This window comes from Poromitra crassiceps, assembly GCF_964638095.1.
Source record: "Poromitra crassiceps genome assembly, chromosome: 26".
NCBI classification, from domain to species: domain Eukaryota; kingdom Metazoa; phylum Chordata; class Actinopteri; order Beryciformes; family Melamphaidae; genus Poromitra; species Poromitra crassiceps.
The window spans coordinates 11,277,444-11,292,239 of NC_139640.1; the positions used below are offsets into that span (position 1 = coordinate 11,277,444).

General features: G+C 50.3%; 1 protein-coding gene across 1 annotated transcript in view; it reads left to right on the top strand.

Moving 5' to 3' along the window:
* iglon5 (IgLON family member 5) overlaps window positions 1–14,796 on the top strand; it is a gene marked incomplete at both ends in the record, with an annotated part of 194,389 nt that overhangs the window by 174,800 nt on the left and 4,793 nt on the right. The window contains 2 exons of the mRNA XM_083661303.1: window positions 11,637–11,768; window positions 14,584–14,704. Of these exons, the coding sequence (XP_083517429.1) occupies window positions 11,637–11,768; window positions 14,584–14,704 (253 nt within the window). The remainder of the gene's footprint in view (window positions 1–11,636; window positions 11,769–14,583; window positions 14,705–14,796) is intronic.

A 14,796-nucleotide genomic window follows, 5' to 3' on the forward strand; every position in this document is an offset into this window, starting at 1 on the left:
GGTGGGAATCACCAGATGTCCACGATACGATACTAAAACGATACTTGAGTCACGATACGATAGTATTGCGATATCGCCGATATTGCAATATATTGAATATTGCGATATATTGAATATTGCGATATTTCAATAATATTGTCTAACTCCTTTTCCTACCTTTTCCTTGACCTCACCGGAAGTGAAACATGCAGTTGTTTTTGTTTTTGCCCCACATGAGGCTACATTATTAAAGTCCCTGGAAACCAGAAATATTTCTTTATTATTTAGCATTTTGAGTTCATCACATCACAGGACCCTATGTTAATAAGCCACCAGCCAAATTTGAACGATGATGAACGTCGCAAAGTATATAAATTTAGGTTTGACAGTCATGGCAAAAGTCATGAGAATCAATTAGTTTTTAGAGTGTATTTTCTCCCGCGGACTGTGTGGGCGTGTCCCGTCTGCAGCAGGGAAATTTCTCTCTCTGTCTCTCTCTCTCGGAGGAGACCGCTCTCTCGGAGAGAGAGGGAGAGAAGGAGAGAGAGAGAAGATAAGAGAGATTGGGTGAGTGTGTGTGTGTGTGTGTGTGTGTGTGTGTGTGTGTGTTCGCGCGTTGCTCCGCACATAGCGTACTGAGAGGAAGAGATCTCTGTCCGTTCTTTGCCCCCACAGCGCTCGCTGTTAAGAAGTGGCTTCAGTGTCTGTCTGTCTCCCTCCCACTCTGTGTGTCGGGCGCTGTGCTGCCTCTTTTCTCTCTCTCTCTCTCTCTCTCTCTCTCTCTCTCTCTCTCTCTCTCTCTCGGGACTGGTGGGAGGGAGGGGGGGAGAGCGGGCAGCATGGCGCTCGACACAGCCTGGTGACGCGGGGTTACTCACACACACACACACAGTAGGGCGGGTTGCGCACGTGTACAAAGGTTATATAGAGCTTATGACGTCATAAGCTCCTGCATTTTAGCACCTCGCGCACTGCTCTCTTCAATGAGGAAGTACCTTGTAGAATCTTGTAGAAAAGTGTTGATTTTAAGGCTTTGGGTTGAAAGTAATGTATAATAATTTCTGAGACACACAATTACTAACATAAGACCCTAAATAACATAGTTAGAACGTTTTTGTGGATTTTGGTTTCCAGGGACTTTAAGCTTCTCTGGACTCAATGCACCACTGCAGGCGCGGCCTGCAACATCGGGCGCTTTGGGCAGATGCCCAGTGGCCTGGCATGGCATGGCCCGCATTTTTTTTATATTTTTTATATCGATACTTGGCGTCCAAATATCGATACAATATCGTCAGGCAAAATATCGCGATACTATGGTGTATCGATTTTTTCCCCCCACCCCTAATTGGCATTTAATAATCAATAAGCTATAAGTGCATACGTATAATTAATGGTATGAGTTATTAGTCATAAATGCATATTTGGACAGGCAGACACATCAAGGAGCGGATTGCTCCCCTTTGTTCAGAGAATACAGCATGCCAGCGACCCTGAGACAGGAGCATTTCTACAACAGATACTGGACTGTCAAATGTACAGTAGAAGCTATTTTTGTATTGGGTGGTACGCTAGTGTGGTGGTACGCTAGTGTGGTGGTACGCTAGTGTGGTGGTACGCTAGTGTGGTGGTACGCTAGTGTGGTGGTACGCTAGTGTGGTGGATAGTGGGACCGTCCTGTAATTGGCTGATCCAGTCCCTATTATTGCCTATTTGTCTAAACCTGCAAAGATGTTATCGAGGAACACACCTGCCTTTGGGGTTCTATGACATCTGAACATACTCTGAACATCTATTAGGCCATTTACACCTGGCGCTAACATGCGTTTTCTGTGATCAGATTGCAGAAAATGCATGTTAACGCCAGGTGTAAATGGAATCAGGCTGAAGTGATCAAAGACAATCTGATTGCAATCTGATGGCAGAAACCACATGTTAACGCCAGGTGTAAATGGCCTCCATCAGCATCTTAGAGTTTGTGGTTCTCAACCTGGGGTTTGGGAACCTTCCAGGGTCACAATATACTTTTAGGGTCGCAGGATTCTTTATACATATCTCATATTGTGTCATATTTGTTAGGCAGTGTTTTTGCTTCTGTTCTTGTTGTTTTCAGCCTGTCCTCTCATCATAATAATAATAAACTAATAATAAACTAATAAACACTTCTGAACGCTTCTGGCAAAGGGTCGCGAGTAGGCATGGCTTTATTTGAAGGTTTCACAAGCCAAAAAGATTGAGCGTTATTATCTTAGAGGAGGACGTGAAGAAACTGCAAATTAGATTTTATAAACCCTAAAAATGTTCAATTATCTTGGATTGGAGATTTTAAATGCAAACTGATGAGCTCCAGCGAGAGGTCAGAATGAGGAGCGTTAATTTCACACTTTTTCGCGCTCATTGCTTTTAATATCATCAAATAAACGACTTACTTTGTGAGGCTGGCAGTGTATCAGTGTTGTCAGATGCGTTGTTAAAGTCACAGAGTTCTTTATGGCTACGCAGCACATCAGTATGGGTCGAAATGTTCTTGGCTACAGGCAGCAGCAGCAACACAGATCAAAAGCACAAACAAGACAAGAGATAATAAAATAGGTCAGCTTGAACAACCACTGTGCACAATGTCATTATAGCCTCTAATGCCGCCCACTATAAGCCTAATAAATGTACACGCTACTATACTGCTGTATTGAAGCACAGCTTTGGGCTAGCTCAGGGGCTAGCTCGTCCCTGGCTGGGTTAGCGCGCTGTGCTGTGCTGTGCTGTGTGGATGCTGTGTCCTTCGCTACCCGGCTGCTGTCTGCTGTGAACCTGAACTACCCCGACCGTACCTCAGGCCAGAGACAAGCCAGTACTGAACACACACACACACACACACACCCACTCACAAGCACACCAGAGGAAAAAGAAACCAGTAAAGCATGCACGCACGCACACCTGCTCTCTCTCTCTCTCTCTCTCTCTCTCTGACTCTCTCTCTCTGACTCTCTCTCTCTCTCTGTCACACGCACACAACTCTGTGTAGTTGTCCTCGCTTGCAACCCTACAGCGTTTCTCCTCTGTCAGCAATAATCCTCCCTCCCTCTCTCTCTCTCTCCGCCCCTGCACCACCCGTCCTCTCTCGTCCCACATAACCCCCTCAGTTTGCAGACAGAGATAGGGGCCGCATTGCTATTCTGCGGGAGTCTCCGCAACCAAGCCATCAGTTTCAGGAGACCAGGGGCGGTGGAGAAACGTGTGTGTGTGTGTGTGTGTGTGGGGGGGGGGGGGGGTGTAGGAGCCCAACGAAACAGCAAGAAGATGCCAGCCATCTGTCCCCATTACTCAGAGACTGTATGGAGAAGCGGTGGGGGGGTGAGGAGGAGGAGAGGATGGGCAGAGGTTGGGAGGATTGTGTGTCGTTGTGGAGAGGTGGGAGGGAGAGAGGTGAGACACAGACCTGCAACCTCCCCTCCTCCCATCCTGGACTCCTGCAGCTCCTCGACAGTCAGACTCGCTCACGGAGAGAGAGATGGCGATAGCGATGCTGCTCCACACACCCGTTTGTTCCTGCCGCCCCCTCTCTTCATCTCGGCCAAATCGCAGATACGATCTGCCGCGCCCATTCGCTCTCGCCGGCATCCATCAGCTGACCCTCTCTCACACTCAGACACATACAGGCGTTCTGTCTCCTTCAATCTAACGCAGCCGCGCGTCAGCCTCTTATCGCCCCAAAGCCCCATCCGTTAAAACACACAACAGACGCACGCAGACGTTAGCGTGAGTGAATGAATGCGGCGGCTTTGCAACACGCGGAGATGAATGTGCACGCGGACGGGGTGGCTGCACGTTGCCCCCCGTGCACATACACACTGACACTACATGCACATACACACTGACACTACATGCACATACACACTGACACTACGTGCACATACACACTGACACTACATGCACATACACACTGACACTACGTGCACATACACACTGACACTGCATGCACATACACACTGACACTACGTGCACATACACACTGACACTACATGCACATACACACTGACACTACACGCACATACACACTGACACTACATGCACATACACACTGACACTACATGCACATGCACATACACACTGACACTACGTGCACATACACACTGACACTACATGCACATGCACATACACACTGACACTACATGCACATACACACTGACACTACGTGCACATACACACTGACACTACGTGCACATACACACTGACACTACATGCACATACACACTGACACTACATGCACATACACACTGACACTACGTGCACATACACACTGACACTACATGCACATACACACTGACACTACATGCACATACACACTGACACTACGTGCACATACACACTGACACTACATGCACATACACACTGACACTACATGCACATACACACTGACACTACGTGCACATACACACTGACACTACGTGCACATACACACTGACACTACGTGCACATACACACTGACACTACCTACTGAACTCAGGCACCTTTCGGTCCCTTAGCTCTTCCAAACAACACGCTATAGTGTTCCTTCTCTTCTGTCTCAGCCCGACACAGTGCTGTCGTCAGGCCCGGGCGTCTGAGGCGACACATGTTTTATTGACTCAAAATAGTAAATAAAAAGGAAAGAATATGCTGTGATAGCCTCGGATCTAATCGTCTGTCATTCCGATCATGCATTCAAGCCCTCTGTGTGTCATTCAGTCAGCAGATCAGTCATGACGTGAGAGCACCACAGTGCCTCACACAAGATCATGCACCGTCAATGTTCCCACCGCCAATGTTCCCACTACACTGTCAATGTTCCCCAGATTTATATGGCAGCTACAGAAATGACAAAGGGTTCAATGTTGGAGAGAGCAGAGGAGATGAGGAGTGCGACAGAAGAGCAGAGTATCAGACAAGGCTGCTGGGCTGGCCCCCAGCAGGTTTCTTACTGCCCCGAGATGTTTTGGCTGGAGGGGAGGGGAAGCCCTCAGTAGTGACTTGCAGGATGAAGGTGAGGCCTTTATCCTCAGGCCTACAAGAAAAGGAGGGCATTTAAGGAGCACCAAAAGCAATGAACCCAGGGGGGACTTGAAACTTCTCCAACTCTTAGGGCTCTATCCTCCCAACGGCGGTAATTTTGCGTTAGCGCCCGTTTTGCGCTGGAATAGCGCCGCGCAAAGCCCTAATTGTGGGCGTGTCGGCCCGCTGCGCTTCACGTCATCTCGGCGCACATCTCCGTATAGGCGTGTTTATGCCCAAAAGCATTGAGGAGGTGTGGTCATGCCCGTAAGACCACAGCGTCACGTCAGCAGCTTCCTCCTTCACTGAGAGGGACTAGAGTGAGAGAGAGTGAAAGGGACTAGAGTGAGAGAGAAAGAGGGACAGCGAAAAGATAGCCTAGATGGGGAGAGGGAGAGAGAGAGAGAGATGTGAGGCTGTCATGCATAGAAATCAAATAACGTGCTCATGCCCACCTGTGAATCACCTGTGTATTATTGCCATTTCACACGCTGAAAAAGGGCTGCTGCCCAAACGTCTGTATGCTTATCTCTTTTCGGGCTCTCTTCTATCACCGCTGCGGTAATATACGTATATGTATTACGTAATATGTAATAATATATAATATATGTAATATTACATTACGTATGTAAATGGATTGCTTTTACCGCTACACTACCGAGACGCCAAGCCTCGTGTTTCAAGATTCTAACAACCCCTCTCCGCCTGGACTGTGGGTTTTGTAGTGGAAAGGGTTAAGATGAGTAATCTAGCTCCCTGATGATGGAGGCAGGCTCACAGTGATGATGGAGGCAGGCTCACAGTGATGATGGAGGCAGGTTCACAGTGATGATGGAGGCAGGCTCACAGTGATGATGGAGGCAGGCTCACAGTGATGATGGAGGCAGGCTCACAGTGCTGTAGGGCAGGCCTGACCCCATGATCCTGCTTCCCTTTCATTCAAACACCTGGCTCTCTTCTCAGGTGCAATCCAACTATCTGTGCTGCTCAGGAGTCAGGCTCCTTCAGAAGCCCTAAGTGCTTGATGGAGCTGTATTTTACAGAGCGTTGTAGGGGTGATGGAGCTGTATTTTACAGAGCGTTGTAGGGGTGATGGAGCTGTATTTTACAGAGCGTTGTAGGGGTGATGGAGCTGTATTTTACAGAGCGTTGTAGGGGTGATGGAGCTGTATTTTACAGAGCGTTGTAGGGGTGATGGAGCTGTATTTTACACAGCGTTGTAGGGGTGATGGAGCTGTATTTTACAGAGCGTTGTAGGGGTGATGGAGCTGTATTTTACACAGCGTTGTAGGGGTGATGGAGCTGTATTTTACAGAGCGTTGTAGGGGTGATGGAGCTGTATTTTACAGAGCGTTGTAGGGGTGATGGAGCTGTATTTTACAGAGCGTTGTAGGGGTGATGGAGCTGTATTTTACAGAGCGTTGTAGGGGTGATGGAGCTGTATTTTACAGAGCGTTGTAGGGATGATGGAGCTGTATTTTACACAGCGTTGTAGGGGTGATGGAGCTGTATTTTACAGAGCGTTGTAGGGGTGATGGAGCTGTATTTTACAGAGCGGTGTAGGGGTGATGGAGCTGTATTTTACAGAGCGTTGTAGGGGTGATGGAGCTGTATTTTACAGAGCGGTGTAGGGGTGATGGAGCTGTATTTTACACAGCGTTGTAGGGGTGATGGAGCTGTATTTTACAGAGCGTTGTAGGGGTGATGGAGCTGTATTTTACAGAGTGTTGTAGGGGTGATGGAGCTGTATTTTACAGAGCGTTGTAGGGGTGATGGAGCTGTATTTTACACAGCGTTGTAGGGGTGATGGAGCTGTATTTTACAGAGCGTTGTAGGGGTGATGGAGCTGTATTTTACAGAGCGTTGTAGGGGTGATGGAGCTGTATTTTACACAGCGTTGTAGGGGTGATGGAGCTGTATTTTACAGAGCGTTGTAGGGGTGATGGAGCTGTATTTTACACAGCGTTGTAGGGGTGATGGAGCTGTATTTTACAGAGCGTTGTAGGGGTGATGGAGCTGTATTTTACACAGCGTTGTAGGGGTGATGGAGCTGTATTTTACACAGCGTTGTAGGGGTGATGGAGCTGTATTTTACACAGCGTTGTAGGGGTGATGGAGCTGTATTTTACAGAGCGTTGTAGGGGTGATGGAGCTGTATTTTACAGAGCGTTGTAGGGGTGATGGAGCTGTATTTTACAGAGCGGTGTAGGGGTGATGGAGCTGTATTTTACACAGCGTTGTAGGGGTGATGGAGCTGTATTTTACAGAGCGTTGTAGGGGTGATGGAGCTGTATTTTACACAGCGTTGTAGGGGTGATGGAGCTGTATTTTACAGAGCGTTGTAGGGGTGATGGAGCTGTATTTTACAGAGCGTTGTAGGGGTGATGGAGCTGTATTTTACACAGCGTTGTAGGGGTGATGGAGCTGTATTTTACACAGTGTTGTAGGGGTGATGGAGCTGTATTTTACAGAGCGTTGTAGGGGTGATGGAGCTGTATTTTACACAGCGTTGTAGGGGTGATGGAGCTGTATTTTACAGAGCGGTGTAGGGGTGATGGAGCTGTATTTTACAGAGCGTTGTAGGGGTGATGGAGCTGTATTTTACAGAGCGTTGTAGGGGTGATGGAGCTGTATTTTACAGAGTGTTGTAGGGGTGATGGAGCTGTATTTTACAGAGCGTTGTAGGGGTGATGGAGCTGTATTTTACAGAGCGTTGTAGGGGTGATGGAGCTGTATTTTACAGAGCGTTGTAGGGGTGAAGGAGCTGTATTTTACAGAGCGTTGTAGGGGTGATGGAGCTGTATTTTACACAGCGTTGTAGGGGTGATGGAGCTGTATTTTACAGAGCGTTGTAGGGGTGATGGAGCTGTATTTTACACAGCGTTGTAGGGGTGATGGAGCTGTATTTTACAGAGCGTTGTAGGGGTGATGGAGCTGTATTTTACAGAGCGTTGTAGGGGTGATGGAGCTGTATTTTACAGAGCATTGTAGGGGTGATGGAGCTGTATTTTACAGAGTGTTGTAGGGGTGATGGAGCTGTATTTTACAGAGCGTTGTAGGGGTGATGGAGCTGTATTTTACACAGCGTTGTAGGGGTGATGGAGCTGTATTTTACAGAGCGTTGTAGGGGTGATGGAGCTGTATTTTACAGAGCGTTGTAGGGGTGATGGAGCTGTATTTTACAGAGCGTTGTAGGGGCGCCGGGGGGGCGGCTAGCGTCGGATGTGATCTCCCACCAGAGTGGAGAGAGGTGAGCTCCAGGAATCTCCGGGGAGAGAGACGCGGAGAAGAGGAGAGAGAGGAGAGCTGACATGTTGCATCACATACTTCAGAATCAGAATGCGCTTTATTGTCATTATACTCAGGTTAAAATTTACATATTTACAAATGTACCAGGGTTTACGATACATATATTAATAAATAGATGTTGTACTTATATAGCCTACTATACTTGGATTTTACACTATACTTGTTATACTACTACATACTTGCTGAGAATCAAAAGTCCCTGAAAAAGGCACTAACTCAGCACACATCAAAATACCCAACTCTCTCTCCTTCTCTCTCTCTCTCTCTCTCTCTCTCTCTCTCTCTCTCCTCTCTCTCTCTCTCTCTCTCTCTCTCTGTACAAATATATTATCTCTCTATCTATGCATCTTTTTCACACATAGTCTCTCTCTCACACATCTCTCCCCCCCACCAACTACCACTCTCTCTGTGTCGTCTGTAACGCACTCTCCCGCGCTCAATTTCTTCTCATTTCTCTCTTTGTCCGTTTTATTTCTCGGAAGTCATCGATAACAACCTTGTCTGTGTAATTTCTCCCCTGCTAGTTGTCTGATCCTATCTTTTCTCTCTCTCTCTCTCTCTCTCTCTCTCTCTCTCTCTCTCTCTCTCTGTCCCCTCTGTGCCACTCTGGCTCCCCCCGCGGTGCAGTGTTGGGGTGCTCCGCCTGTCACAGGGGAGCTATATTTATTAGACTCATGGAATGTCGGGCGGGGTGGCACAAGCAGCCGCCGCTGTGACTGCTCAGCCTGTGCCACGGTGTGCCACTGTGTGTGCCACTGTGTGCCACTGTGTGCCACCGTGTGTGCCACTGTGTGCCACCGTGTGCCACCGTGTGCCACTGTGTGCCACCGTGTGCCACCGTGTGCCACTGTGTGCCTGTGTGTGCCACTGTGTGTGCCACTGTGTGCCACTGTGTGCCACCGTGTGCCACCGTGTGCCACTGTGTGCCACCGTGTGCCACCATGTGCCACTGTATGTGCCACTGTGTGTGCCACCATGTGCCACCGTGTGCCACTGTGTGTGCCACCATGTGCCACTGTGTGTGCCACCATGTGCCACTGTGTGTGCCACCATGTGCCACTGTGTGTGCCACCATGTGCCACCATGTGCCACTGTGTGTGCCACCATGTGCCACCATGTGCCACTGTGTGTGCCACCATGTGCCACTGCCGCCGCAGCTGCAAATAATCGTCTCCAGCTCAGTAGCCGCACTAATAATCCTCCAGTATAATCTTCAATTAGAAGCACCGCGCTAATCTCTGACAGGAATAATCGTGCCGTTTAGTGTCTCCTTCTTGTGTGTGTGTGTGTGTGTGTGTGTGTGTGTGTGTGTGTGTGTGTGTGTGTGTGTGTGTGTGTGTGTCAACATCACACACAAGCGCGTGTCTGTGTGTTTGTGTGACAAAGTAAAGGTCCACTGACTGACGTTGGGTGCAGTGGTGGGGGTAGAGGGGTAGAGGGGTAGAGGGGGGGTGTTTGAAAGGGAAAAGTGAACAGCAATTGAAGAGCTGTATTTCCTTGTTAGTGGGGAGATTATGTATTATGTCGTGTTCCACAGTCTGACTTCTTTAATGGGGTAAAGGGGAGGAAAAAAAGGCTTAATGGTTTCAGAGGCTGCGTGACAGCTGGCTGCTGAGACGTGTGGAAGGGAGACAGGGGGAGAGGGAGGGGGCGCTCTCGCTCTCTCTCTCTCTCGCTCTCTTTCTCTCTCTCTCTCCCCCTTTGCTCTCTGTCTCTCTCTCTCTCTCTCTCTCTCTCTCTCTCTCTCTGTCACTGTCGTTCTAATAACAAGCCCAAAACATCCATTCCCCTCGCAAGCAGAAGCAATAACCTCCACTAGTAGCTCGTCCCTTCAACTCTCTCTCTCTCTCCCCTCTGCGGAGATTGTCTGTGCTGTGTGTGTGTGTGTGTGTGTGTGTGTGTGTGTGTGTGTGTGTGTGTGTGTGTGTGTGTGTGTGTGTGTGCTGTGTGTGCCGCGTACGTGTTGCCCCGAGGAAAGGAAGGGAACGGCGAAGTGCGACACAGACTAATTCGCTTCCGGGGTCACCTGGGAGTTTGGTCCCGAATAACACCGAACAACAGCCAAATGTTCCTCTCACAACGTCATGTGATGATGAACAAGCCAGCGGCCCCCTGGTGGTGCAAGTCAAGATCACCGTTTCCCATTACTTTACTGAACACAACAAAACAGCCTTTAGGCCCTTAGTTTTTAGGTCATGGGACAAAAGAATGATTGAAATATATATATATATACAGTATATATATATATATAGTGAAAATGTAACTATAATTTGTGTTAAGAGACAATGGCGATATTGGTTGCCAATACACTTGGATAATATGCCAATGACATGTGACTTTTGGTGAAGTATGAGACCGTCCATCAATCTGGTGCTTCAAGAAATCATAATTATTTACAAATACTTGACCCAGATCTGATGTTAGCAACACAAACAGGTCAGTGGATTCATAGCAGGTGAAGAAAGATACAAGACAGTTTGCCGTTTGTCTCTTCCAATGACTAGGAACGTTGACTCAGTAATTAAAATCCATCTGTCACATTTTGTCAAGTAGCTACTATATACTTTTTTTTTTTTACTGCGTTAGAACTATACACCTTATGTGTGAATAAGACAGTGAAGACAATCCTGTCAGTTTGCTTTTGCCTTTGACATCCTACGCATGAACCTACACATGGCTCTTGGCTCTTGGTATTGGATTTCAGCACTGGAGAAATCACCCAGTGCTTTAATATCCTCCAGTCAGTAAAGCCTGGTATCATCTTGCTATCTGAGTTTCATCCTTAGTGCTGTTTCATCTGGCTCGCTGTCACTTCTCCTTCACAACACAAGTATCTCAAGTAGTGAACGTGAAGGGCGTCCGGGGAGATTCCCTGCCTACCAACACAAGGGTCGCAGGTTCGAACCCTCGTGTTACCTCCGGCCTGTCCGGGCGTCCATACATCTTCGGGTGGGAAGCCGGGATTAAAGGGTACTGTATGTGTCCTGGTCGCTGCACTAGTGCCTCCTCTAGGTCAGATCGGCTGCCTGTTCGGGGGGGGAGGGGAACTGAGGGGAATAGCGTGATCCCTCCCACGTGCTATGTCCTGCCGGTGAAACTCCTCGCTGTCAGGTGAAAAGAAACGGGTGGCGACTGCACATGTATCGGAGGAAGCATGTGGTAGTCTACAACTCCAGACAAAAAAACTACTAGAAACAAACTCGAAGAAGAAGGGTCTTGTTGTCTTGTTTTGTGCTCCTAAGTGATGACAATAGGGTTAGGCTTGTTTTGCAGTCTGTGGGGTCACCCACAGTGACCTTTTGACCTCTGCCCTGTGCCTTCAGATGGGCTGGTGAGTGACGGGGAGTTCCTCGACATCACAGAGATCAAGAGGCAGCAAGGAGAAGACTACGAGTGCATCACCAACAACGGCGTGGCCCCGCCCGACAAGCGCAAGGTCAAGGTCACCGTCAACTGTGAGTAGCCCTCTCTGCACCACCAGTGCAGCATGGCCCCTCTCTGTATCACCAGTGCAGCATGGCCCCTCTCTGTATCACCAGTGCAGCATGGCCCCTCTCTGTATCACCAGTGCAGCATGGCCCCTCTCTGCACCACCAGTGCAGCATGGCCCCTCTCTGTATCCCCAGTGCAGCATGGCCCCTCTCTGTATCCCCAGTGCAGCATGGCCCCTCTCTGTATCCCCAGTGCAGCATGGCCCCTCTCTGTATCCCCAGTGCAGCATGGCCCCTCTCTGCACCACCAGTGCAGCATGGCCCCTCTCTGCATCACCAGTGCAGCATGGCCCCTCTCTGCACCACCAGTGCAGCATGGCCCCTCTCTGCATCACCAGTGCAGCATGGCCCCTCTCTGCACCACCAGTGCAGCATGGCCCCTCTCTGTATCACCAGTGCAGCATGGCCCCTCTCTGTATCACCAGTGCAGCATGGCCCCTCTCTGTATCACCAGTGCAGCATGGCCCCTCTCTGTATCACCAGTGCAGCATGGCCCCTCTCTGTATCACCAGTGCAGCATGACCCCTCTCTGTATCCCCAGTGCAGCATGGCCCCTCTCTGTATCACCAGTGCAGCATGGCCCCTCTCTGTATCACCAGTGCAGCATGGCCCCTGTCTGTATCCCCAGTGCAGCATGGCCCCTCTCTGTATCACCAGTGCAGCATGGCCCCTCTCTGTATCCCCAGTGCAGCATGGCCCCTCTCTGTATCACCAGTGCAGCATGACCCCTCTCTGTATCACCAGTGCAGCATGGCCCCTCTCTGTATCACCAGTGCAGCATGGCCCCTCTCTGTATCACCAGTGCAGCATGGCCCCTCTCTGTATCCCCAGTGCAGCATGGCCCCTCTCTGTATCACCAGTGCAGCATGGCCCCTCTCTGTATCCCCAGTGCAGCATGGCCCCTCTCTGTATCACCAGTGCAGCATGACCCCTCTCTGTATCACCAGTGCAGCATGACCCCTCTCTGTATCACCAGTGCAGCATGACCCCTCTCTGTATCACCAGTGCAGCATGACCCCTCTCTGTATCACCAGTGCAGCATGGCCCCTCTCTGTATCACCAGTGCAGCATGGCCCCTCTCTGTATCACCAGTGCAGCATGGCCCCTCTCTGCACCACCAGTGCAGCATGGCCCCTCTCTGTATCACCAGTGCAGCATGGCCCCTCTCTGTATCACCAGTGCAGCATGGCCCCTCTCTGTATCACCAGTGCAGCATGACCCCTCTCTGTATCACCAGTGCAGCATGGCCCCTCTCTGTATCACCAGTGCAGCATGGCCCCTCTCTGTATCACCAGTGCAGCATGGCCCCTCTCTGTATCACCAGTGCAGCATGGCCCCTCTCTGCACCACCAGTGCAGCATGGCCCCTCTCTGTATCACCAGTGCAGCATGGCCCCTCTCTGTATCACCAGTGCAGCATGGCCCCTCTCTGTATCACCAGTGCAGCATGACCCCTCTCTGTATCACCAGTGCAGCATGGCCCCTCTCTGTATCACCAGTGCAGCATGGCCCCTCTCTGTATCACCAGTGCAGCATGGCCCCTCTCTGTATCACCAGTGCAGCATGGCCCCTCTCTGTATCACCAGTGCAGCATGGCCCCTCTCTGCATCACCAGTGCAGCATGGCCCCTCTCTGTATCACCAGTGCAGCGTGGCCCCTCTCTGTATCACCAGTGCAGCATGACCCCTCTCTGTATCACCAGTGCAGCATGACCCCTCTCTGTATCACCAGTGCAGCATGGCCCCTCTCTGTATCCCCAGTGCAGCATGACCCCTCTCTGTATCACCAGTGCAGCATGGCCCCTCTCTGTATCACCAGTGCAGCATGGCCCCTCTCTGTATCACCAGTGCAGCATGGCCCCTCTCTGTATCACCAGTGCAGCATGGCCCCTCTCTGTATCACCAGTGCAGCATGGCCCCTCTCTGCACCACCAGTGCAGCATGGCCCCTCTCTGCATCACCAGTGCAGCATGGCCCCTCTCTGTATCACCAGTGCAGCATGGCCCCTCTCTGTATCACCAGTGCAGCATGACCCCTCTCTGTATCACCAGTGCAGCATGGCCCCTCTCTGTATCACCAGTGCAGCATGGCCCCTCTCTGTATCACCAGTGCAGCATGGCCCCTCTCTGTATCACCAGTGCAGCATGGCCCCTCTCTGTATCACCAGTGCAGCATGGCCCCTCTCTGTATCACCAGTGCAGCATGACCCCTCTCTGTATCACCAGTGCAGCATGGCCCCTCTCTGTATCACCAGTGCAGCATGACCCCTCTCTGTATCACCAGTGCAGCATGGCCCCTCTCTGTATCACCAGTGCAGCATGGCCCCTCTCTGTATCACCAGTGCAGCATGGCCCCTCTCTGTATCACCAGTGCAGCATGGCCCCTCTCTGTATCACCAGTGCAGCATGGCCCCTCTCTGTATCACCAGTGCAGCATGGCCCCTCTCTGTATCACCAGTGCAGCATGGCCCCTCTCTGTATCACCAGTGCAGCATGGCCCCTCTCTGTATCACCAGTGCAGCATGGCCCCAGTGGGGGATCATTCACCTCCCACCAGATAACAAAATGATGTATTCATGATCTATGTAAATAGATGTTTTATTATGTATGAATTCATACATCCTAATCGTGTTCCGGCCGGGGGGGTTTCGACCTTGTGGACTACGTACGTTCGCTCGGCCGCCCTGACTCCACCTCTCGGCTAATGCTGATGTTTACTAATTGCAGAATTCCCTCCTTCTGCTTTGCTGACTCTTCCTCCTCCTCCTCCTTCTCTGTTCAGACCCGCCCATGATCACAGATGTGAAGAACATGCCAGCCCAGCTGGGCAAAACAGCCATCCTGCGCTGCGAGGCCATGGCTGTGCCCACAGCTGCCTTTGAGTGGTACAGAGACGACCACAGGTGGGTCCTCATCACCTAACACCTAACCTCCTAACACCTAACCTCCTAACACCTAACCTCCTAACACCTAACCTCTTCACACTTGGCTAGCA